This window comes from Bos grunniens, chromosome 4, assembly GCF_055505025.1.
Source record: "Bos grunniens cultivar Pamir isolate PY7600 chromosome 4, Bosgru_T2T1.0, whole genome shotgun sequence".
In the NCBI taxonomy this organism is placed as follows: Eukaryota; Metazoa; Chordata; class Mammalia; order Artiodactyla; family Bovidae; genus Bos; species Bos grunniens.
Window position 1 is genome coordinate 50,961,209 of NC_141168.1, and position 27,739 is coordinate 50,988,947.

The 27,739-nt window shown below is 36.1% G+C and overlaps 1 protein-coding gene across 1 annotated transcript in view; it reads right to left on the reverse strand.

Moving 5' to 3' along the window:
* SKAP2 (src kinase associated phosphoprotein 2) overlaps positions 1-27,739 on the reverse strand; it is a 171,152-nt gene that overhangs the window by 49,196 nt on the left and 94,217 nt on the right. The window contains exons 5-9 of the mRNA XM_086396355.1: positions 22,843-22,920; positions 21,821-21,904; positions 10,072-10,196; positions 9,133-9,196; positions 8,646-8,780 (exon numbers count right to left, since the gene is read on the reverse strand). Of these exons, the coding sequence (XP_086252481.1) occupies positions 8,646-8,780; positions 9,133-9,196; positions 10,072-10,196; positions 21,821-21,904; positions 22,843-22,920 (486 nt within the window). The remainder of the gene's footprint in view (positions 1-8,645; positions 8,781-9,132; positions 9,197-10,071; positions 10,197-21,820; positions 21,905-22,842; positions 22,921-27,739) is intronic.

The window sequence follows — 27,739 nt, forward strand, 5'->3', positions numbered from 1 at the left end:
AGTTTCAGCTTTAGCATCGTTCCTTCCAAAGAAATCCCAGGGCTGATCTCCTTCAGAATGGACTGGTGGGATCTCCTTGCAGTCCAAGGGACCCTCAAGAGTCTTCTCCAACACCACAGTTCAAAAGCATCAATTCTTCAGCGCTCAGCTTTCTTCACAGTCCAACTCTCACATCCATACACGACCACAGGAAAAACCATAGCCTTGACTAGACGAACCTTTGTTGGCAAAATAATGTCTCTGCTTTTGAATATGCTATCTAGGTTGGTCATAACTTTCCTTCCAAGGAGTAAGCGTCTTTTAATTTCATGGCTGCAGTCACCATCTGCAATGATTTTGGAGCCCCAAAAAATAAAGTCTGACACTGTTTCCACTGTTTCCCCATCTATTTCCCATGAAGCGATGGGACCAGATGCCATGATCTTCGTTTTCTGAATGTTGAGCTTTAAGCCAACTTTTTCACTCTCCACTTTCACTTTCATCAAGAGGCTTTTGAGTTCCTCTTCACTTTCTGCCATAAGGGTGGTAAGTCAATCAAAAATTTTTTTGATTCAAATCTTCCATATAGTTACTAACTTTTTGCCTCCTTGGTCTACTAGTTTCTAAGAGTGGTAAGTTAAAATCTCCCACAGTCATTTAGGATTTGTCAAGTAAGTTTTTTATTTATAGATTTCAAAGTTAATTAGTTAGAGATCCATTTAAACTTTATCTTCTTTTACTATTATTATACACTGACATTTGCCATCCTAATATTGCTTTATGGCTTACATTCTATATTATCTGAATACCACTGTAGTAGCTTTCTTTGACTAGAATTATCTGGTATATTCATTTTCATTCCCTCACTCTGAAAATTTTACATGGTTTGTTTCAGGAATATCTTCTCTAAAAATGCTGCTATATATATATTTAAATTCGATGTGATTTCTTTTAATAGATTAATGAAGTTATATTTTTATTGTAATTATTCTTGTATTTGGGCTTTTTATATTTTATAAAATATACAACATTTTTTATTTTTATATTTTCTCTTTGCTCCTTTTTTTTCCTGCCTTCTTCTGAATTAAAATGTTTTTCTGTGATCACCTTTTATTTCCCTTCTGTTGCTTTGGGAACCCTAAGATTGTATTCCTAGGCTTCCCTGGTAGCTCAGCTGGTAAAGAATCCACCTGCAATGCAGGAGACCCCAGTTCAATTCCTGTGTCAGGAAGATCCCCTGGAGAAAGGATAGGCTATTCACTCGAGTATTCTTGGGCTTCCCTGGTGGCTCAGATGGTAAAGAATCCACCTGCAATGTGGGAGACCTGGGTTCGATCCCTGGGTTGGGAAGATCTCCTGGAGAAGGGCAAGGCAACCCACCACAGTATTCTTGCCTGGAGAATCTCCATAAACAGAGGAGCCTTGCAAAGATGTCCATGGGGCTGCAGAGTCAGACATGACTGAGGCACTAAGCACAGCACATTGTATTCCTACTTGTTTAGTACTTATTCTGAAATTTTAACACACACTTCCTAACAAGGACTACTGTTACTCAATATTTATCTCCTTATTCCTCCTGAATAAAAGAACACTTCCCTGGTGGCTCAGATGGTAAAGAATCTGCCTGCAAGGTAGGAGACTCAAGTTCGATCCCTGGATCAGGAAGATCCCTGGAGAAGGGAATGGCAACCTACTCCAGTATATTTGCCTAGAGAATTCCATGGACAGAGGAGCCTGGTGGCCTATAGTCCATGGGGTCTCAAAGAGTCAGACACGACTGAGCGACTAACACACTGGCACACTTTTACTACCTCACATTTCTATCTTGCCCAGGATAATTGCAAGCTAAATTTAGTTTTAACTCATTTTAAATTAAAATACACACTCATTGAAAAATAATAGTTAATTAACATTACTGATACATTTTACCTATTGCTATGGTCACTGTTGTTTCCTGGACTCTCCACCTTCCCTCTGTGTTCACTTTTATTTTGGCTAAAGTTCATAGCAAGGAGCAGAGCCAGGATTCAAATCAATGTGTGTCCTCCAAAGTCCTTGCTCAACCACAACAATTTACTTTTCACAGATACAGAGAAAGATATTCTGTGTGTATGGGGCAAGGAGGGGAGCCAGCAGATAAGAGATAGATGGAGAGGAAGAGGGGAAGTGAAGGATGCCTTAAGAGAAGGTGTCATGATAGTTTTGACACTGCCGGAAGACAGGATTCATATATCAGAAAAGCAAAGACAACTAATTCATGAGACTTGAATAATATATATACGTATATATACACAGGGTTTCTCTGGTGACTCAAATGGTAAACAATCTGCCTGCAATGCAGGAGACCCAGGTTCAATCCCTGAGTTGGGTAGATAGCCTGGAGAAGGGAATGGCAACCCACTCCAGTATTCTTGCCTGGAGAAATCCATATAAATATGTATGTATATGAAATAAATAAACATGGGGAATTAGGGTATAGTCATATGTCAAGGGGCTTAGAATAGAACGGGAAGGTGTAGCTGCACCCATTTAAGGCCTGTGTAAGAATGCATAGGGATTTCAAGGACCTAGGTACACTACCTGCCACAAAACAGGTGCTCAAGGATATTTATGGAATGAAAGAAATAAAGCAAGGAGGAAAAAATGTAAACCCAAAAGGGAAGGCAGGAAAATAAAAGAATGAGAAAAGGAAGAAGGTAACGAGGAAGCAAAAAGAAAATGAAAGGAAAGCAATTAAAAGAAAAGGCAGAAGAAAGTAAATAAAAAGAAGGATCTCCTTTTTTAAAGTGTAAGCATTGTATACTTATAAATGGGCTAAAAAATAAAAGACAAAAGATTTGTATCAAGCTGTAAACAATGTGTACTTAGGGTAGAAGGTGAATGATTTCTACTTATTAATTTTATGCCCATCAGAAATATTTAAGGTTTTTCCAGCGAGCATATACTGTCTGTAAGCAAAGATTTAAAAATTAAGGGAAATGTGCAGAGAATAATAAAGAGCCACCTGACGCAGCGTGGTGTGACTCAGCCTCAGGTGAGTGCATCTCCCCGATTCCCTCAGCACGGCTGCCTCAGTGACTCCCTGATGACCTCCAGGAGCAGAGAACATTTTTCCTGCCGTCTCAAGCCCATTAATCTCCTCAAAGTCCAGGCCCCCAAAGGGAGAGAAATCCCATTATTGGACTTCCTCTCCTCTTAAAGCCACCTGTCAAATTCCAGGTGGCCTTGGAATTGCTTAGCCCTGCATTCTCCCAGGTGGCCTGACTCCCTTTAAAAAGATGCAATCCTTTGCCACAGGTCTTTCACTTCAGCTTCAAATGATAATAACCCTATCAGAACAGGATAAGCCAAGTGTCTGTACAAGAAAGACACATATTTACAATATCAAAAAAGACTCTCTCATCACAGACCGCAGTTCATGATAATAGAGAAAATGCTTCCTTTTTTTTTTTTTAATCTTTCATGGCCTTCTCATTTTTCTAAGACTGAGAGTCTTGAAGACAATTCAGTCCCTTGATGAAAACTGTTAACAGACAAGTCCAGCTGATCCCTTATAACCTAGAACCATTCTGTGTAATCCTAGTTTTACTTTTATAAGAAAACCTGTGTTTTGTCCATAAAAATAAACTCATGTGAAGCATGGGTGACGGGTTTTTACAACTCATGAGACATAGATAAAAAGGTGATAAACCAATTTATACCCTTGTAACAGAGTTTTTCAACCTTTGGGCCAGATAATTCTTTGTTGTGGAGGATGGCTGTGCTTTGTAGGATGTTAAGCAGCATCCCTGGCACCTACCCACTGTAACACACACACACACACACACACACACACCCCCCCTAGTTGTGGCAACCAAAAACGCCTCCAGGAATTCAATCATTAAATGCACCCATGGGGCCAAGGTCTTTCCTGGTTGAGAACCACAATCTTTCCTGGTTGAGAACCACAGATGAAGTGCCAGGTTGCAAAAATAGGTTAATTTATTTCTCTACAATTAGAAATATATGTTTTGCACGCACATAGGTATTTGGGGTTTTAATATGTGTTAAAGCATCTCTTGTAATGAAAAGAATTTGTTTGCAATGCCAATGGCAAAGTAGAGAAAAGCAACATGACAGACAAAATTATATCCCGAAGCTTCGTGCTGTATTATGAAATAGGCAACATGAAGAATCCTAAAGTCACACTTATATTCAGCAAAGATAAAATACAATTAGATGTGTGCAGTGACCTTAATTTATGGATGTTTTCCTTATATTCTATAACTTCAGATAATCCTCTCAGCAGAGTTCGGAGCTTAAATAACTCCAAAATTTGACTTTAGTTATCTATCATACCATATAACAGGACATCATGTCACCATACTTTGTAATTCAGTATCATAGTTTAAGGAAAAAGAATGCCAGCAGGCTGTCTGGACTAATGATATTGAAATGCTGAATATATGTGATTCTATGAAAGTCAACTGGCATCTTTCCATTGCATTCCAAAGGAATAAGAAAAAATTATTTGGTGAAATCAGGAATGATGTTAATACCAGAGACTCTAAGGTCCTCTATAACCTTATTAACTTGGTAATATGAGTAATAATTACTCAGCAAGAAAAGAAAGCTAAAATGTATTTGGGGGGGATAGGTTGTAATTAATTGATTAAGTTGCCTCTCATTTCATTTGCTGACAATTCCTTCAAATTTAAATACTCAAACACTTCTTTTTTATGTATATGCATTAGCTTCATGGGGAAAAATTTATAGCTGCATTTCACTTTATATTCCATTTTAGATGCAGATGGTTGGATTGAATAAATTTAAAATGTAATTGAATGACTAAAGAATAAAACACCCTTTCCTGGCTTGGAATAGTTCAATCTATCATTACAATATTAAAAAAATGAATGAAGTTTTTTTTAAAAAAATAGGTTAATGGGATTAGAAATTTATCTTCCTATTTTATGCTACCCTCTCTCCTCCAGTTCACTTGCCAGAAGAATTTCAAATGCAATTCCCCTGAAATCTACAGATTTAATAGGCTAACAAGCAGTTATCATTCTTGTTACTAGCTGATTCTATTAAGTCTACATCTTTAAAAGTCTTTTTGTTGTTCTGTTTCTGCAGAATGTCTTGATGTTTACAGAAAAAAAAAATCCGATGACATGGTTACTAGAAGAGAAGAGCAAGCTGGGTTGATTTCTGCAGGAGTTTCCCAAGTATTATTTTCCCCTTTCGAGATTCAGATTAAAGCAAAAACATTCTCCTACATTTCTAATGAAAAAATGAACAATAACTTCTGGAATTTGTCCTAAGCCAAATGAACTCATTACTGTCTTATGAAACAGTTTAACACACTTTGATCAAATAATAACTTTGCAAATACAAAGATGCTAATAGGTACTAAGACATAAATGATGTCAAAGCATTAGGATATTTAAAGAAAAGCCAAATGTCTTTAATATTCCCCAGAAATGGCATTGTCTCAACTCTTGTCTACATACGTATAAATACCCTAAATGCAAAAAAAACTTACAAATTTATTCTTATTCTTTTGTGAAGTTACTTAAAATTTAATGAACAGGAAATTAAACAAAAGCTGCTGTAATAAAGTTAGAATATTCTAACTGAAAAACAATTACAATGAAACTATTTACATTCCTATAAAATTATAAACATTTTTCAAGGGATATTTTGCAATACAATTTTTAAACATGTTTTCTTATTATGATTCTTGAGACTTAAACACTGCAGGTTTATTTCACATTAAAAAGACACTTGAGCAAGAGTTTTACTTTCTCAAAGGACTCTGTGCTTTAAAGTAACATGTTGAGTGCTTAGATTTTTCTCCAAACACATTTTATGCTTCATCTTTCAACTAAGAGGATTAATTTTCAACTATATGTAATTGACAGAAAATCATGTTGAAATGGTGAAAAGAAAGTGAAAGTCGCTCAGTTGTGTCCAACTCTTTGTGACCCCATGGACTATACAGTCCGTGGAATTCTCCAGGACAGAATGCTGGAGTGGGTAGCCTTTCCCTTCTCCAGGGGATCTTCCCAACCCAGAGATTGAACCCAGGTCTCCTGCATTGTGGGCGGATTCTTTACCAGCTGAGCCACAAGGGAAGCCCAAGAAATCCGGAGTGGGTAGCCTATCCCTTCTCCAGCAGATCTTCCTGACCCAGAAATGGAACCAGGGTCTCTTGCATTGCAGGCAGATTCTTTATCAACTGAGCTATCAGAGAAGCCCATTGAAATGGTAGTATTAATTAATTCTGGGAATTTACCAGTCAGATTTCAGATATACACAGCTGTTAGTACAGAGCTGGAAAAATACTAACTGTAAGTATGCTCACTGCTTTTCCACTGTTTTAACGTCCTCTCAAAATTATATTCATAATTTACAGAAGTGAAAGCAATTAGCTTTACTCTTCTCCTGAAAGAGACAGCATTTTTGAAAGAAAAAAAAGTTACCTTCCTAGTTTTAGATATTTAATCCAACGAAAACTCTAAGAGCCAACTTTAGGGTTTTAACTAAAAAAAAAATTCCCTCTGTAGTGGCTGGCTCAAGCTTGACAAACTTGAACTGTGTGGACACTGAAGCGGCTCTCCATTACCCTAGGGAAGAAAGAACTAGACATTCCACAGCTGCCTACCCCAGCTTCTTCCCAGGGGTACAGCTGCAGTCTCTATCAAACTCAATCACTTTGTACAGCCACTGGGATCCCAGGCAGGGGTGTTGAATCCTAGAGCAGCTTAGATTTCTTCCAGTACCACAGCAAGAAGTAAGACTACTTCAAAAGTAACCTGTTATTTCCAATGATTATGTGGCCCCAGGCCAACAAAAAAAATGTGATGAAGACCATCTGCAGTGATGGAAAATAAAAGAGGCCTCATATTTTTAAGATTTCAAGCTACTTACAGGCGATCTTCCTTGGTTTTTTAGCATGAAAATGCTATAAATATGTGTCCTTTATTCCTGACCAATTTTTTATTTGAGGTGTGGGGAGAGGATGATGAACTTGAAGAAACCCAGAACCTAACTGATAGTCATTGCGGCGTTTGTAACGAGACCCCCTCGCTGCAAGGTTTAAAAGAAGGAAGTATACATGACAATGGCGTCATGTGTAAAGGTACAACAGTCTTCCATTTGACATCAGTACACATGCTCACTCACTCTTCTGAACCTTTTAAAGACTAATATGACAGTATTAGTGATATGGTGTGACTAAAAAAAAGTAGTCAGAGAATAAATATTCTTTCCTACTTGAGGATGCTGATGCCATGGCAAAAGCCATTTCCTTGGGATAAATCAGAAAGGAAGGAGCTATAACCATGTAGTTCTATTAAAATAATAGAAATGCACAAATTACCACTGCTCACAAAATCATGCTTTTATACTAATCATCTTCTTCTAAGGTAGTAAAAGACAATACACGGATGCATATTTTGGTAATTTTTGTAGTATCTTAGATTTATAATCCCATTACAATCACTAATTCTTACTTGGTCGGAAAACCACTATTGTAACTCCATATAAGCATTTGTAGAATTTACCAGATATACTAATTAAAACAATAATGATCATGTTACAATATATTATGGGCATGCTATGACTCAAGCACTGTGCTGAGAGCTTTTAGATACATGACCTCGTTTACCACCATCCCCCTCATGAAATTATCCTTATTTTATAGATGAAGAAATTGACTTTTAAGGTCACTGAGCTAGTAAACGGTTTGGCAGAACTTAAACTTTTGACTCTAAAGTCTATGTGCTAGTTATTGAAAATCACATTTGTATATTAATTTTGAACATTTTAGGTATTTTTAAAGTTTATACTGTTGTTAAATTGTTTGAGTTAAAGAAAAATAGCTTCTCTATATGCAATGTCAGTTAAATATCTCTTTTTAAATATAATCTCTTTTTCTTCTCCAATGGCTGATTTTTTTAATAACCAGAAAAAGGCTCATTTCAACCTAGAGTATTAGTAATGCAATAATTCCCTAAGTGTTTTCATATTCTAAGTATCTAAAGTTCCATATGCCTATCTTTCTGTTTGAGGCTGTCAGAATGGCAAGTCAAATTAAGACAATTAAACTTATATTACATAACAAATACTGAGGCATATAAACACTAAATTATGCCTGAAAATGCAGAATGATAAAATATCAAGTAAGAAAACTTCAAGCCTCAAAAGGCCTTTGTTTACAGTTCAAGAATATTCCTCCAAGACAATGCAATACACTACAGCAAGGAGGAATACATGAGGCAGAAGTTGTTGACATATGGGGTATGCATAGAACTTCTGGTTAATGGAAGTTCCAAGATGTATAAATAAAAAATGATGTGTGAGTTGCTGGAAAAAACTGTAAGGCAAGTCAATTTTTTAATTAAAAAATTATGTAGCATAAACAATGCTAATGAGCCAAAAGTCCCATGAGATTAGGACTGTATCTGCTTCATTTTAACATTCCATTCACTTTTCATAAATGTACATCCACTTACTTGAAACACTTCAAGCAGAACCTTTTGTAATATAGAGTTTGAAGATTTTCTTTGTCCTCGTTTTTAATATTAATAGTTCACCATTTTCTTCTCAAGTTGTCAACTTGATGATATATGGCATTTTTTTAAGGCCCTAAAATCCTTAACTGAATCACCATAAATAAGTACCTGGAAGTTCTTCATAAATTTCATCATCAATTGGCAGACTCCTTGTTGGTGAACTGCTTGGGAGAGGATGATCGACATCATCGTACAGCTCTCCTCTTTCCTCATCATCCTCAGGGATAACATCAGACCCCATATCTACAAAACATGTTTCAGGAAGTAAAACTTTAAAGAATGCAAAAGTGATTTTCCAAACCTTATTACCTAAATTAATGCAGCCCTACAGAGTCACAATATTGATATATGTTACATCTTTAATTTGAACATTTTAGAAATGGATTGATGTATAAACACGTGAATTTAAAAGTTACTAAATGGTACTTGCAGAAAAGACACTTTTATTAATCTGAAGTCAATGGTATGTGTTACCAGTCATGTTCTGCCAGCCATTTCTCACAGAAGTCAATAAGCTTCTGTATATGAAACTCCAACTTATTCAGTTATTCAGTACTCAAAGACTGTGATACCTTGTTCAATGGATTGCTCTTACCTTGTAACACAAAGTTCAGCTGCTGCACCCATTCTTCGGCATCTTTGGGAGAAGCTGCTGTGAACTAAGGAAAAACAAACAATAGCAATAAAAAAAATCACCACCGTAATGAAAAGTATGTTGCCTCCTTTTCGTTTCTACAAGACCATTAGTAATTCTTTTCATGTCTAGTACTACTTTTCTTGCAAGGATGCTTCTTATAATGTACAGTTAATTTTGACAAATTTATGTAATTGAAGCAGAGGATGATGGATTTGAAACTCTGATCAGCAGCTGGCAGCTGTGCAGGAAAAAAAGCTGCTTCTCTTCATCAATGTCAAAGACAAAACTGATGAACAAAATTTGCCCTTGACAATTAGAAGACACCCATGAATTTCTTTAGACTGCTGGGTACAGCTTTCTTAAAAATGTTCTTGTCAGATTCCAACACATTAACTGACAACTTAATTAACTGGCTTTCAACTGCAATCTCAGATATTTAAAACTTATTAAACATACATTCCATATTGATGCTAGCTGATAGCTCTTGACTTGCAGAGCTGATATGTGTCTTTACCCTCATTTTCTCCCACAACTCTAAGCAATACAATATGCATTAACACGCTGATATTTTTCTTTTGATAATTTCACTCTTTCTGCTATGTAATTCTTTTAAAAAATCACTCAGTTCTATTAAAATAGGTATAAAATGCAACATGTGAAGTAATTGATGAATTACATATTCTCCTGTTCTCTTTCAAGAAGATATCACTTGAACTAATCTGAATTTTTTTTTTAAATCTATTTCTTCTTATATGAATCTTTAATGTTTAAAACCCAGTGTTTTATTATTATTATTAAAATGTCAGGAAGAGTTGTTTTAACAAAATGTTAATGTCATCAAAAATGAAATCAGGAAATCTTATCAACTTAATTTCAAGGCAACACAAAAACTCCAACCTGATAGATACGTTTATCAGGAGCAGAGATTTCAAAACAGCAATCTTTCTTTCCATCCTTCCTAAGAGTGTTATTCATCCTGACATTGTAGCCGTCTATTGCAAATTCACCCTTCTGCTGTTTGTCTGTTTAAGATGAAACAAAAGTTAGAATGTCATTTACTATAGTGAATATAAATGTCTAGTTGACTAATTTTTATTTAGATTTTTTGACAAATTCTTGGAAAGAATATTTTTGGTCACACTGCTTTCATAGTATAATGCTTAAGTAACATTTTAGCTATCGCTTTTAATTCTAGAGGTATTTGGAACGGTTGAGTTTAAAAAGGACATTTTAGGGAACCAGAAGAAGATGTCTATAGATAGTGGTCTTATTCAGAAGGAAGCAAGCAAATATGACAATTTCATGTAGGGAAAATCCAAGATTGGAACTCAGAACTTGCTAGACAAGCCCACTACAAATCCATGGCTCTTTCAGATGTAGTACACCAGTGGGAAAACTTGTCTAGTTGAAAACCTGCTGGGCTTTTATTTACTATTAACTCCTTTCATCACCACCCTCCAATTCCCCCCACCCCCAAAAGCTTCTAAAACACAACTTTTCTGTTTTAGAAAAACCCCCTAAATTGGAACAAATCAAATTCTAATTTTAAAAAGCAAAACAAAACTACTAATTATAAAAAGATATGAGGGAAACAAATATTTGAATGGAGAGGAGTGATAAAGCAAGTACAGAAGCATTTCTTACCAAAACAAAAGTAGGTTTCATAACCAGTCAGTGAACAGTCAAACTAGTAAAGCACATTTGAATCCCATACGATGAAAAGTCAAAAGAAAAGATGACTTCAGTTTTAGCCAGATATTACTATAAAGACAAATAAAGTAGTAATACAACAAAGGATTTAATGCTGAAACTGAAAATAAAATTAGTCACCTTTCCCACTTTATCCAGTTACATGATTTTGAGAGAAAAGAGGCACTGCTATAGAATTACTTTCTAGGGTAACGTACAATGTTAAAATCCTGAATAAGAACAACTGTCACTTTCGCTGAGCTCAGGGGAAATACAGAAATACTCTCGTATCATACGGTACAGGGCTCTCTCAGCTTACGGCACCAGTAAAATATGTATCTCCTTTTCTTAAGTATACTAATGTAATGCCTGAAGTAAGAAGCATTTTCAAAAGGTCACTGAGATCATATCTTGTTCAAAACATCAAAGGAAAAAAAGATATCTAAATTAGTAACTCCTGACTTAAATCTGCACATTCTAATCATATTTGTCATAATTTACATCCCTTTAGATAATTGAAAAGCAATTCAAATTTAAAAATTTTAAGTTTGCTTTGTAGAAAAAGTCTGCATTAAACTCTGTGAGGTGAAAACTGTAAAAATCAGAGTAAAGCATTTCCCAAAGCATGTTTTATTGTATATTAACAGGTTTCTATGATCCAGCAAGTTTGGGAAATGCTGAATTAAACAAAGTTATACAGGTTTCGTTAGTCCAGGCTTTCTTGAGGCCCTTAATATATATTAATCAAATTTCTATGAGAAAAATTTAGTATGCAGCACTTCCCAAAAGTATTTATCAATGGAACCCTTTTTTCACAGAGTATTTTATGGAACCGGTACTCCCAGAACATAATTTGCAAAATGCCTAACTAGAAAAATACTATTGGGGAAAGGGTATTAGAATAATAATTACTGGTTAAGTACTGTTGGTTCTTCTGAAATTCTCAAAGAAAAATAAATCATTTATTCACTCATTCAACAAATGTATACTGAGCACTTAAAACAAGCAAGGGAGCATTACAAGCATGGTGAGACAAAAGCAACTAGCAACACCAGTACCAGACCTTTCCCACCCTCCCACTGAAACACACACACCCAACACCTTCCCACACCCTGGATACAAATATAAGTGCTCCAGGAACATTAGTCAATGATCCACCGCAATGAAAAAGGATTTACTTTTCGTTATAAAAAATGGAAGTTGTTGGAAGCAAAATATCAAAGACTTACAAGACAGTTCTGAGAGATTTCCTTAAACTTCCCAGGGAGTGGGAGGTGCAGAGAACATAGGATTTTCAAGGACCAGTTGGAGGAAAGAGGCTCCAGGACCACACAAAGTCTCAATCACTCTACTCACCTAGTCCAACTGTTCAAAAATCCAGGCTTCCTACCTCCAACCTGGGTCTAAAATTCTTAGCAATATAACATGAGTGGGGATGGAAAAGCACATGGAGTGGGAGTTTATGTCTGGAGATGCAAAATCAGCACTACAAAGACTGAGTTTGGAAGACCTGTGATGAGCAGGGTACCTTCTTGTGCTAGATTATTTTTAGACAACCCCCACCCAAAAATATGCTATGGGCCATGTATCAGATGTTCTGTTAGAGTCTAAGAGGAGGACATGAGCAGCCTCTAGTCAGATGAGCCAGAGAAAAGTCACTAACCCAGTTGAGAGGTAAGCATCCCGGATTATTACTACTACTACTAAGTCACTTCAGTCGTGTCCGACTCTGTGCCACCCCATAGACGGCAGCCCACCAGGCTCCCCCGTCCCTGGGATTCTCCAGGCAAGAACACTGGAGTGGGTTGCCATTTCCTTCTCCGATGCATGAAAGTGAAAAGCGAAAGTGAAGTCACTCAGTCATGTCCGACTCTCAGTGACCCCATGGACTGCAGCCTACCAGGCTCTGCCGTCCATGGGATTTTCCAGGCAAGAGTACTGGAGTGGGTTGCCATTGCCTTCTTCGATCCCGGATTATAGAGACTATAATATCTATTATAGTATATCCTTGACCAAGGATAAATAAAAGAAGAAAAATCAACAAATGAAGACAGGTGTTATAAAAATGTTATGTAATACAAAACCATAACACAGCACTGAAGATATAGAAAGCAAGCACAAATGAGAAACAGGAATAAACTTTAGACAATTGGTTTGCATCTTTTATAAAGTTAAAAATAATTCTGAATAAAATGAAATAATGTAATGTAAGATAAAAAGAGGAATGACTGAGACATGGAAATTGGAATGGAGCTGGTAAAATTAGGGGAAAATGCTGTATAAGGGAAAAGAAAATGCAGCAGCCAAATTCATAATGTATTAAGGAGAAAAAATTTGAAAATTGTGAACATTGGTGAAAAATAAGATCAGGCATATGTTTTAAAAACTTCCTCAGTAGGTAGGGGGAGAAAAGAATAAGGGGAAAGATGAACAAAGGGAATATGATGAACATGGAAGACTGACAGAAATACAACATAAGAATAACGGGTGTTCCAGAAGAAGGGTAGTATATAAAACAGTGCCCATAAGCAAAGATATAACAGAAGAAAATTAAACTCCATCAAAGACAGACAAGTCTACAGGACAGAAAGTGTTGCTTAAACAAGTGAAAATAATAAGAAACTAATACCTACACCTAGTCAGCTGATTATTGAATATTTGAGGATAAATAACGACCCCATGAACGGCAGCCCACCAGGCTCCCCCGTCCCTGGGATTCTCCAGGCAAGAACACTGAAGCGGGTTGCCATTTCCTTCTCCAATGCATGAAAGTGAAAAGTGAAAGTGAAGTTGCTCAGTCGTGTCTGACTCTTCACGACCCCATGGACTGCAGCCTACCAGGCTCCTCTGTCCATGGGATTTTCCAGGCAAGAGTACTGGAGTGGGGTGCCATTGCCTTCTCCAATCATACAAATATCCAAGTGGGGGGTAGGAGCATGATAACAGAAAATGAAGAAAGATTTTTAACTCTTTCTCAGCTTTTTCAAATCCTTAACAATAAAGTAGCCATATTTCCAATTAGTCAACATGAGTCAGAAAGTTCAAGACATAAAATGGGCAGACATGGCTATGCTAAGACTCCACTGTTCTCCATTCACATTAGCATCTCTTCAAGACAGAGAAAAAAGAGAAAACCTTAGCATCATATGGCACCACAGCAATTTACATATAGGCTAGTTCCACAGTACTTTCTGGGACAGTTTCAAAGACACTTGTTGACTTAAAAATAGTTACATGCCAATCAAGTAGGAAGCAAGAGCGTAGAAGTTCATTTATACATAACCGTAATAGACTAATCAGATATTTTACCTAAGTAAACTTCCCAACTAGCTGAAGTTTTAGTTTAGCATTTAAAAGTGCCAAAACTTTATAAACTATTGGATTTTGTAATGGAAATCATCTTGAAATATATGACAATTCTGTTAAGCATAATTTAACATTTTCTTGACGATCTAGTAATACTAATTTGAGTATTAGTTTTTACAGTATGTTACAACATGTTCATGCCCTCAGGATTTTTGAGGTGTCTGTCCTACTATTAAATTTCTCTCAGCTTCTGTTTTACACTTTAACCTTGCCTGTATTATGCTGTTCAAATTTAATGTCTACAGAACTGAAGACTGCCAGGAGAAACTAGGTAACGAAATCTGTTAAATTGGTAACTTAATTTTACACAATTCTAAAACAGTAGGTTCAAGGTAAAAAAGCAGTTGGCTCTGATCTCTTATAAAACAAAATGTATGACGTTAATGGTAGCTATTTCCTCCTACTTCTTCACTTTTAGGTTTACAGCTGTGTTCTGGGGTGGGAGATGGGGGTGTGGTTAAGGGCCAAAAAGACGTATCATATTTCCTGAGCTCCTTCTATATGCCAGAAATTTAATATAGCATATCCCCTATATATCTTGAAATAATTCTAAGACAGAGAAGGTGTATATTATATCCCCAGCACTGATGAGGGGGGAAAAAGAACCTTAAAATAACCAACTTGTTCTCAGTCACACAACCAAAGCAGTAAAAGCCAGGACTATAACATAAGTCCGATTCCAAAATCTTGCTTTTTCAACCATTTCACACTGTCTCCTAGAAAGTGTTTCTCAAAATATATTTCAAGAATCACCTATTGTAAAATCATCTCGGATGCCTGTTAAAAACGTAGAAATGGCTACCACTCTGCACCTCCTGTACAGGATTCCCTGGGGGTGTGTCCAGGAAAGCAAGTTTTTAGCAAATAACCCAGGTGATTTTTGATACACGTTAGTGTTTGCAAAACCACTGTTCAAGGAGATATAATTTATGAAGTCTCAGTTGATAAGTGTTACAGCTTGCATTTCCTCCTGAAACATGTGCCCAACTTTCTCAGCTTGCTTTGCCCATCTCTTAAATAGCCATTATGGTTATCCTCTAAATTCTGCTCTTTTCCTGCTTTACAGTACTCACTGGGCAACCTTACCCAATCCCAGGGATTAAATTCCTATCAATATGCTTGTCACTCATAATTCTCTATTTTCGGTCCAGCTTCAGAACTGAATATCCAAATCTGCACCTTCTCACTATCCATGTTTTATCTCTTGAATGTCTTATAGATAGGCACAATGTATATAGCATGCCCATAACAGAGATCATCTTATCCTTATTCACGCTTCACTTGTGATCTTTCCTGATGTGTCCTCCTACTCCATAAGCAGTACCTCCATTAAGTGAAGCCTCCAAACCAGAAAATTGAGCATCATTCTTAATTTCTCCCTTTTCTTCATCAAGTATTGCCATGTTATCTCCCTCTACCCCACTGCCACCTCCCCAAACCTAGCCAGTCCTATTTTTCTAGCAAATATACTTTTTTCTTTTTTGCTGGCTCTGCAGAATACATGCTTAAAACACCAACCACTCTCCTACCATTTAAAATACAGTATAAATATAGCAACTAAATAATTCTACATCATTTAGCACCCCTATGAGTTATGACCATTTGTTATTTGAGGATCTCCAGCATCTAAGTATCTTTCCTATTTTTAGTCCTGAGATCTTTAGGGAGCAGAGCACACTTCCCACCACAGAAGCTGGAGGGAGGTTAGATTTTCCCTCTTTCAGATCAGTCAAGCAGATACGCCAGCCTGGGTCCTAAATCTGAACTGTTGTTCATACCAAGAATGCTAATTTGGTACAAATGGTTAGCAAACAGAAAGATATGACATGTGTTCAGAAATTTTTGATAATATCTGCTTGTTACGTTTAACAAGGCCTTTCCTTCTTAGTGAATAACTCATGCTAGTTTCATAAGTATTAATGCTCCCTAGTAAGAAAGAGGGAAATACGCCCCTTAATACTGTGGAATTACGCCCACTAAACTTTATCCAACTGATCAGTAAGTTGTTCTACGCCCTCAGTTAAAGACACACGAACATTTTTTCTGTTTACATAGCTCACATAAATGAGTTATACCATGAGGAAATATCATATAATACTATTTAAAGTGAAAAATACTTTATGACATATATATTTATTACTTAAGGGCCCCAAATGGCTCTGAAAAACAAACACAGGCAATATGTATAGGTCCAAAGGGAAGCACTTTAGTTAGAATTATAAGTTTGACTCATATAGTCTGGTGGCAGGAAATTTTAGATATTTCTAAAGCCTTTTATTTTTCTGTAAAATAAAAGTACATTATAAGCATAAAAATCAAGTGGTTTCTGTATGCAGCCATACACTTTCAACCACAGCAATAAACCTGATTTAAAAAACAGTGCAGTATGAGGTAGCTGTGAACTAAGAGTAAATAAATTACAGGCATTCCTGTAGATTGGAATTTAAATATTTCTACTTTTGGAGGGCTATTCCTACTTTCCCTCTACGGCTTCCCTGGTGGCTCAGGGGTAAAGAATTTGCCTGCCAAGGAGGACACGTGGGTTCCATCCCTGGGTCAGAAATATCCCCTGGTGAAGGAAATGGGAACCCACTACAGTATCCTTGCCTGGGAAAACTCCATGGACAGAGGAGCCTGGTGGCCTCCATGGGGTTGCAAAGAGTTGGATACAACACTTTTCCACTACAACTGAAATTCAGATAACAATTACAGTCTATTAGACTATAATAGACTATATAATATATACTATATATACATATATGTATACCTATATACATATAGGTATTGTTAAGATAAATACTATATAGGGAATATCTTAATATCCTATACATGTTATCCTCTTAGAGCCTTCTATGATAGAGAATTAATGACACTCCTGCTACACAGGTAACATGAAAATGGCTAAGAACACCTGAGATAACTTGTGTCTCCTTCATGCACTTACAACTCTGAATTCTCTGCCTCTCTCAGCTTCAAAGCACATCTTGCCTCCAGTCTCACCTTCTTCTGATAGCTGTCAACATGATCTTTCTAACATCCAATCAAAGTTTGTCATACCATCTACTCACCTGCAAGACTCAGAAACATTAACTGTCCCTTATATAAAAAAGGCCAAACTTCTGACTAGGGAATTCACCAACTTGGTCCCACCCCTTCCCGGCTCATCAGCCCTCATATACATACTCACATAGGTCTTCAGTCTACGTACAGATGATGTGCTCAACTGCTCAGTGTGTCCAACTCTTCGTGACCCCATGGACTGAAGTTCCTGTGTCCATATTATCACAGCAAGAATACTGCCATGGTTGCCATTTCCTCCTCCAGATATACAGATGTATAGATATATTTTAAATCAAACCTGTCCTATTTTACTGCAAACTGACCCATCATCATCAGACCTTTAGTAAGACTTAATTTGTACATGAATATTTCCTCATGTTGAAGAAGTCCTACTAAATATCAGATGTACATTTTAACTTCTCTGTATTGCTACAGGGTAATAAAGGTCTTTTATTTAACACTTATTTTGATAGATTTTAAGTTAATATTGTATATCAAAATTATTTCACTTCTATCAGGTCAAATTATTTCTATTTCTTAAGGAACAACGAAGATATCATCTTTCCTTATACAAACAACATTATAAAATGAATTTTTTAAATGCCAGATTTGATTTACACATTTTATATATATTCATGATGTAATTATAAAATGCTAATGCCCTGACCCAACAATTTGCCTCTATCAAATGAATCAGGAAGAAAGGTAAGCTCTTATGGTTATTACTAAAGTTGTTGTTTTAAAACAACAGAACTTCAATTATACAAATAATATTATCATTCTAGCAATATTTTGTAGGTACTAAAAGAGAACTACGATGCTATTTCAACATCAAAACACTTTATAACTGTCACTCACACTGATTGAACAGCTATGTCCTATTTTTCCTATCAATGGTTAAATTGTAAGGGAAGTAAGAGAGCAGAGAGGTCAACTTCAATGGAAAATTTTATTTCCCTGCCAAGATAAAAACTTTATTTTAAATTATCTGTTAAAAGCCCGATTTTCTACTGACTTTCATTTTATATTGAAAAGATACTATAATGAAAAAGTTAAAACCAGATACGCTAAATAATTTTTGAAGTACATTTAGAATGACTCTTGTTTGAACCGAGGCTACCTGCAGCTGCCACATACTATATAGCGCTAGGGTTTTCTTTAACTGGGGCATGGGGGTAGAGACAGCAAAGCCCCTTAGGTGGAAAGAAAAGAGATACTTTGTACAAACTAACTGCTGCTGCTAAGTCGCTTCAGTCGTGTCCGACTCTGTGCGACCCCATAGACGGCAGCCCACAAGGCTGCCCCGTCCCTGGGATTCTCCAGGCAAGAACACTGGAGTGGGTTGCCATTTCCTTCTCCAACAAACTAACTACTACCCCCTTAAAAGTGGGAGGAGATAGGTTCATAATACTGATCCATGATCTCATAGAGGTTAAACAGAAAAATATGAGTTTGGAACAGGTTCCTAAATGAGCCATCATTTACAGGCATGTTGGAAGGGCTGGTAACCACCAAGTTAAGGAAAAGAGCATGGCTTTGGAGCGATAGGGACCTGCACTCTCAGCAGCCTGTGATAACCTCTCTTGCCTCGACTAGTTCAGTGCCCCCCACTAAAACCAATTCCGGTCATAGAGCCCTATGCTTAAAAGCCATATTCAAGATAAAACACTTAGCAGGGCCCTTATTCTCATAAGGCTTTTGTCAATCTGATCCTAACCCACTTTTTTAGTCTTTTGTACTCCCTCCTTTCACTCTCTGTGACAGTCTTGATAAATGAGTTGAGTCATAATAATCAAATGAAGAGGAAAGAGATGAAACAAGGATGTGATTTCACAAAGTGAGAAAGTATGTTATACAAAAGTATGTTATATATATATATATATGTATTATCTTAAATGTGTATATATGTATATATACCTCATAAAGGCCCCAAATGATCATGAATGATAAATACAGATAATATTTATGGGTACAAAGGTAATAGTATTATTCACCCTAGAGGCTGGAACTAGTCTTTCTAAGCCATGATTATCTTGATGGGTCCGAATGTTTTTTGGCACACAGTGAGTTAGAAAATGTGAACCACGTAACTGCCAAAGAGTAACAAAGTACAGTTTAACCCAGTAAGTGGTATCAACTTTTCTGCACCTCTGTAATCCATTTATCTAAATCCTACTTAGCTGGGGGATCATAGTTCTCATATATCCAAATAGCTCTTTCCAAAGTTTAGATTAATGGTTCAAACATACAGTAAACACTGATGTACAAATTAGCTATCTGATGTCACATATAAAAACAAAAATTTCATGTGACATATACATTTTCTTAGGAAGAAAACAACACTAAGGAAATTAGGATCATGTCAAACAAGTAATTAAAAACTGTCTGAAGATAGATACCCACCTCCCAAGTCCCTAAAAGCCAGAAGTGGCCAAGAATTCCAATGAACCGCTAAAAACAGATCTGAAATCTCAGTGGAAAAAGGAGGCTTCATAGTGACAGACAGGGAAGAGCTTAAGGAAATATAAACCAAACCTTCATAGATCCACATAAAAAGGGAATGAGAGAATAGTAGTTTTTAAAAAGCTGTGGTAGTGGCTAGATGGATCACAAAGTACTTAAAATACAAATTAAAAAGAATGTTATTACCTCAGGCCTCAAAAAACAAGAATAGAAATGGGAATTTAACTAACCTGGGTTTGATCCCTGGGTTGGGAAGATCCCCTGGAGAAGGGAAAGGCTACCCACTCCAGTATTCTGGCCTAAAGAATTCCATGGACTATATAGTCATGGGGTTGCAAAGAGTCAGTCACGACTGAGTGACTTTCACTATCACTTTCCCCTCAAATAACTAGAATTTAGAGTATTAGCTTTTGAAATAAATATAAATAGGTCCTGGGGATTATATTTGGGGATAAATTATATTAGATTTGGGGAAGACTGTTGCTAATCTTTGACCTAACAGTATATACCAGTTAGGACTATGAGTGATGGAAGCAGATATTAGTATTCACTGAGTTTTACAGAAATTAGAAATGAGAAGCTTAACTAACCGAAGTCACAAGGATTTGAAACCTCCCTCTCCTGGTCTTATGAAATAGAAAAAATTTCTTCACAGAGAAGTAAAATCTTGATCTCAGTTCACAATACTGTACAAAATTATATTTCTATAACAGTAACATATTTATTATCTATGATAATCATAATTTAACATGGACTCTAAATTTTCTGATAAAATCACCTACTTAACTAAGACTTAGCAGAAGAAAGAAGACTCTTCATAGTTGTTTATAGTTTACATTTCATGGATACCATTATTACACATGAACATGTAAATTAGTAACAGAATGCAAACTAGCCACTAAATTAATTTCTAACTTGATAATCCCACTAACCAAAAGGTAGGACCAGTTTCTAGCATCATGCATTTATTTCAAATTTATCTGAAATATAATAATCATATCTGCCAATTTGTAATAAGGAAAAACCCTAAAAACTGCAAATAATGTCAAATGAAACATAAACTTTCAAACGACACTGATAAGTAACAATTTCATGAGAAAGTTTATATTCAGTGATACTGGACTTTTATGCCTTTTTTTCTCCTTAAGTGTTCTTTATGGAAATGAATGCTATACAATCCTTTATAATATTCAACTTCTGACTTGTTTTTCCTAGATAAGAGCAAAACTAAGAAAGCTTACATTCTTTAAATTTTAATATTTAATGGCTTTATTTGTTCAAATAATGAACTTAAAATTATGTTAACTATGACTAAGATAGTTATTAATTAGCAAATGAAGTTACAGAATGTTATTTTATTGTTTCTAAATTAATGCAATTGATAATAGTGGTTAAGAACATGGACTCTAAACATTATGCTTCAGGTTCAAATTTCAAAACTGCCATTACCATCTCTGGGACCTTGAACAAGTTACTTAATCTCTCTGTCCTCGGTTTTCCAAAAACTAAAATAAGTGGGACTAATAATGGTAGCTACCCAACAGAGTTGTAGTTAAACGAGTTAATGTAACTTAAGTGCTTAGACAGCTAAGGTGCTTAGAACAGTAACACACCAACGTTTGTTGTCACTTTAATCTGTAAAAGAAGCTGAGAAAGGAGTTGCACAGGTTTCATTGTTATCTAAATTTTTCTTTAAAATATTTGAAGGACAAAACATATTTTCCTCCCTTCAAAACTTGCACAACCCTAATGGTCTTAACTTTTCAGATATTCTACAATTATAGTCTGGAGGTAAACAATTCCTGAGGTAAAAGGCCACACAGATGAAAGTTTTCTCTTTCCTATTTTGATAAAACACAGTTGTGTTGACTTTTAAGGCACTATGAAACTTAGGGCATTTGTCAAATAATAGAATTATTCACTAGTCTTAGGCTGTAATATTATAATTCTCAGTTATTTTTTCTCTATTTGTCTTCAGCTTATTCTGTACCAAAAAAGGGAGGTGGCATAAAATGCCCCCCAGAACCCTCATGCAATGGAAGTTTATACAACTGAACACCAATACTACCTTTATCACTTCCATAATAATAGAACACTGTTTTACTGAGAGCACACCACCGTTTCTGCCATTCAAATCCCAGGAAACTGTGATCTACAATAAAGGGAGAAAAGAACAGTTTAGATGATACACATTACCTTTATAAATATAATGTGATTTCCCCATTGTAAAAGGAAAAGTTAGTTAATATGATTTCTAAGGTTCCTTTTAGCTGTAAAATTCTATGACTAATTAGTTTGTGTCTTCTTTTCCAAGGCACAAACAAAATATAAAACAAAGCTAAAAGGAATACACTGAAGCAGAGATGGGGCTGCTATATTTGTGGGATCAACTACACGGCTAACAAACTTTCCTGACAGGAATAGTCAAAAAGGCATTTGACTATAAGGTCTTAAGATAATTGATTCATCTGGGTCACATTTTCTCATCTGTCATAAAAAGGAGGGAGGAGGAGTTGACCTAGATTATTTCTGTTATCTCTTTTGGCTTTAAAATTCAGCTAGGAAAGCTAAGAAAAGCAAATGGAATATATATAGGAAGCCCAAAGGGACTTCCTGAGAGATAAACTGAATGGTAATGAAGAGGCCATAATACTACCTCCATATTTCATTTCTATTATATATTAGTGTTGAAAGAGTGAGACCATATGGTCAACTCTCAATTATCACAGCCAGTAAAGAGGAACACTGAATGAATAACAGAAAATGGCAGAAAATATGCTAAGCTTGATCTGAACCATAGCAAACATGGCATATGTCAGGTCAGGAAAAAGATAACCCTCTGCTCAGCCAGGTGGGATAATAGTGAGAAGTCCCATCCTGGAGATACAGTCAAGACAGGAAGAGGCAGGAAACAGCTCCTGAATCATCTACAAATACCCAAGGTTGACAACAATAAACTGGGTCAAATGTTTTATTTTGTTCTTAGAAAGTACTCTAAGCTGAAAGCTATATTTTGTAGTTGGGATAATGTCATTAAATTTTCCTAGAGTCTTAGATTTTTAGGTTTTTCATTAGAATCATACAATTTACCTTTTCTGCGTTTTTCAAGGTAGCCAGCCTTTAACACAAAAGGAAGGTCCTGGGCTGCAATTGGAGGAAACTGGTTTCCTATGGAAGGTAAGGAGCAAAAAAAAGCAGTGATTAATCCCTTTTAGAAAAATTAAGTATCAGATCTCATTAGATTCAGTATACTTTTAATTACTCAAATTAATTAAATCCAAGTCTATTAGTTTTATTTCATATGTATTCCATAGACTAGTCCCTCTCCACCTCCTGTGAATCTCAAGAGCAAAAAATATTCTGTACTGTTACATCTTAATATATTATGCTCCCAAATACACAATAATATTATGTAACTTGATCTCTAAAGGGTAATACTTTTTGACCTGCATTCTATAAGGAATGGGCTAGGACACTGTTATAAATAATAGTGTTCAATATCTTTATAAATTCATTGGAAATATACTACAGTTGCTTTAGCATTTTACTAGAATGCTGCTGCTGCTGCTGCTGCTGCTGCTAAGTCACTTGAGTCGTGTCCGACTCTGTGCGACCCCAGAGACGGCAGCCCACCAGGCTCTCCTGTCCCTGGGATTCTCCAGGCAAGAACACTGGAGTAGGTTGCCATTTCCTTCTCCAATGCATGAAAGTGAAAAGTGAAAGTGAAGTCGCCCAGTCGTGTCCAACCCTCAGCAACCCCATGGACTGCAGCCTTCCAGGCTCCTCTATCCATGGGATTTTCCAGGCAAGAGTACTGGAGTGGGGTGCCATTGCCTTCTCCGTTACTAGAATGCTAACAAGTGAACATAACAAGTCCAATGACAGTTTCCATGGAATACACCAATAAAAATAGTCTTAAAATAGTTTATGATAAATAATGTTTTGATAGGAAGCTTATTATATACAAATTAATCACAGGTATACCTGTGGCGGATTCATTTCGATATTTGGCAAAACTAATACAATATTGTAAAGTTTAAAAATAAAATAAAATTAAAAAAAAATATCCAGTAGCTATAAAATCATGTGGTTTTTCCTTAAGAAACAAAAATCCAAATTAAAGTACTAATTTCAGTTCCCTGGTGGATCAATTTTGCTCAGTTCATTAAAATATATTTAAATGGAGTAATAATTTTGAAATACATATAAAATTTTAAGGAAAGCTAGTGGGAAAGTTTGAACAACTCTCCAATCAATGTATCCATTTAATCCATTGAAGGTAAAAGTTATTTAGTATAGTATTTTTGTACATAAAATAAAACTAACATAAAGGAATCTTATCTATGTGAGTAGGTCCTGGTTAACCACTAAATTAAAGAAGGTGACTATAGTTTGACTTGCTTTTTTAAAAGAAAAGAAAAAATGATTAATAGCATCTTTTAAATTAACCTAGGTTACACCGACAAACAGAAATATTATATCACGTAGAAATATGAAATTTTAGCTAATATAAAACCATTTAGGAAAATTTTCTTTCTAAATAAGATTCCTGAAAACAAAGTATCTACCTCTTCAACTAAGCAAGATGATAGTTAAGTTTTTGTGGAAGTATGCTTGGACTCAGGCTTTTATGTAACTGGCACATAGAGTTCTTAAGTGAACTATACAAAATCCCTTTGTAGGAAGCATCATTTGGATGACATTTCAGAATGAGAAAGCAAACATATTAATTAAATATTCAATATGATTATTGTATGTCATGAAAAAATGTCTACGTGGTTTGTGCACAGTGATAAAAATAGAAAATTCACTGCAAACATACCATAAATAATTTTGAGTCTTTGGGATGATGGAAACAAACTCTTAAGCACTCATTTATGGATGAAATTAAGCTACCCAAGGAAGAGGCAACTTTTCAGTCTTTAGGTCTAATACAAAAGGGCACAGGGAACAATTAATTACCTCCACTTGGCTACATAAGGCTCATGGAGAAGTAGAGCCATGACCCTCTCATATCCATTGGGGCATAAAATAAATGTTCTTTACATATAAAACAAATGCTCTAAATCTTAAGAAGAAACTTTACATTCTAAAGAGAAATGGGTACCTTTAGAATAGCTTTCAACTTTAAAGTTACTGGTCCAGAAAAAAGGAGGGGAAGAAGTGGAAGAGAAGAAAGGGAATTAGAATTTACAAAGGTGAATCTATATAACCCAAAGCTCTTGCTTTAAGAAAAATGTTGATTAAATTTCCATCTGGTAAATCAATAAAATTTGATGTCACAAGCAACACTTATTCTGAATTCTAAATTCATGTCTCTATTATAAAATCTTTTATTTCATTCCTAAAGGGGAAAAACAAATTTTCTGACTAAAATTTCACTTTTCTAAATTCCTTTTGTTATTTGTCCAACACCTAGGTTTTGTTTAACATACACATGAATTTTTTAAAAAGTTAAAGTAAAGTAATAGTAATCCCTTTAGATACTTCAGATTTTAAGTTCTCTGTTTTTATTTTTTTTTTTAATTTTATTTTATTTTTAAACTTTACATAATTGTATTAGTTTTGCCAAATATCAAAATGAATCCGCCACAGGTATACATGTGTTCCCCATCCTGAACCCTCCGAAGAACCACTGGACTTGTGTAACACCATAAACATATAAACATTTAATACTTTTTGATGGTAGAAATTGAAAATTTGTAACAAGATATAAAAAGTAATAATTTCTCTTTAAAAAAATACGAACTCTCACATCATTTAACCTCATATCACTGTACCTAGAATGATCAACAGTATGCCACCATTTAAGGAGATACACACTGATTCAAATAATTATTATTGTTGTTCATGTGCTCAATTGTGTCCAACTCTTTGCAACCCCACAGACTACAACACGCTAGGCTTCCCTGTCCTTCACTATCTCCTAGAGTATGCTCATGCCCATTGAGCTGGTAATGCCATCCAACCATCTCATTCTCTGTTGCCCCCTTCTCCTCCTGCCTTCAATCCTTTCCAGCATCAGGGCCTTTTCCAATGAGTCACCTCTTTGCATCAGGTGGCCAAAATATTGGAGCTTCAGCTTCAGCATCAGCCCTTCCAATGAACACTCAGGACTGATTTCCTTTAGATTGACTGGTTTGATCTCCTTGCAGTCCAGGGGATGCGAAAGAGTCTTCTCCAGCACCACAGTTTAGAAGCATCAGTTCTTCAGTACTCAGCCTTCTTTATGGTCCAAATAATTATTAATAAGACTACCACAGACAGAGGTGCCTGGTGGGCTACAGTCCATGGGACTGCAAAGAGTCAGACAACCACTGAGCAACTAACACACACACACACAAATGCAGCTATGCTGATACATAAGGAAAAGAAAGGTAAAGCTAATATAAACCTATCTGGCAGGTATCAACAAAGAGTTGCTGAAAATCTGCCAAACACAATTATATTATCTCACCAAGAGAAACTATGCATCACAGCCAATTACAACGTTCCAACAAACTCACAATTATATTATCAACTCTGTTTCACTACCAAAATTCACACCCTTGTCTCAAAAATAAGTTTAGCACTGAGCTTTAATCCTTTGGCACAGGATTCAGATCAGATCAGATCAGATCAGTCACTCAGTCGTGTCCGACTCTTTGCGACCCCATGAATCGCAGCACGCCAGGCCTCCCTGTCCATCACCAACTCCCGGAGTTCACTCAGACTCACGTCCATCGAGTCAGTGATGCCATCCAGCCATCTCATCCTCTGTCGTCCCCTTCTCGTCTTGCCCCCAATCCCTCCCAGCATCAGACTCTTTTCCAATGAGTCAACTCTTCGCATGAGGTGGCCAAAGTACTGGAGTTTCAGCTTTAGTATCATTCCTTCCAAAGAAATCCCAGGGCTGATCTCCTTCAGAATGGACTGGTGGGATCTCCTTGCAGTCCAAGGGACTCTCAAGAGTCTTCTCCAACACCACAGTTCAAAAGCATCAATTCTTCGGCGCTCAGCCTTCTTCACAGTCCAACTCTCACATCCATACACGACCACAGGAAAAACCATAGCCTTGACTAGACGAACCTTTGTTGGCAAAGTAATGTCTCTGCTTTTGAATATGCTATCTAGGTTGGTCATAACTTTCCTTTCAAGGAGTAAGGGTCTTTTAATTTCATGGCTGCAATCACCATCTGTAGTGATTTTGGAGCCCAGAAAAATAAAGTCTGCCACTGTTTCCACTGTTTCCCCATCTATTTCCCATAAAGTGGTGGGACCAGATGCCATGATCTTCGTTTTCTGAATGTTGAGCTTTAAGCCAACTTTTTCACTCTCCACTTTCACTTTCATCAAGAGGCTTTTGAGTTCCTCTTCACTTTCTGCCATAAGGGTGGTGTCATCTGCATATCTGAGGTTATTGATATTTCTCCTGGCAATCTTGATTCCAGCTTGTGTTTCTTCCAGTCCAGCGTTTCTCATGATGTACTCTGCATATAAGTTAACTAAACAGGGTGGCAATATACAGCCTTGACGAACTCCTTTTCCTATTTGGAACCAGTCTGTTGTTCTATGTCCAGTTCTAACTGTTGCTTCCTGACCTGCATACAAATTTCTCAAGAGGCAGATCAGGTGGTCTGGTATTCCCATCTCTTTCAGAATTTTCCACAGTTTATTGTGATCCACACAGTCAAAGGCTTTGGCATAGTCAATAAAGCAGAAATAGATGTTTTTCTGGAACTCTCTTGCATTTTCTATGATCCAGCGGATGTTGGATTAGGCAAAGGATTAGGCATTCAGTAAATGTTGGCTTTTATTAATTATAATTAAATATTATTATTATACTTAGTATAATTATTAATTCAAATGAATGGTTACCAATGTGACTATAAGACTATTTAATGTTGCCTAGGGAATTTTAATCAGAAAAATGAAAAAAGCATGATTTGGTAACTGTATTTGTTAAGCATTACAGTTATTTTAAAAGCAACTTGAAGATTTCTTTCTG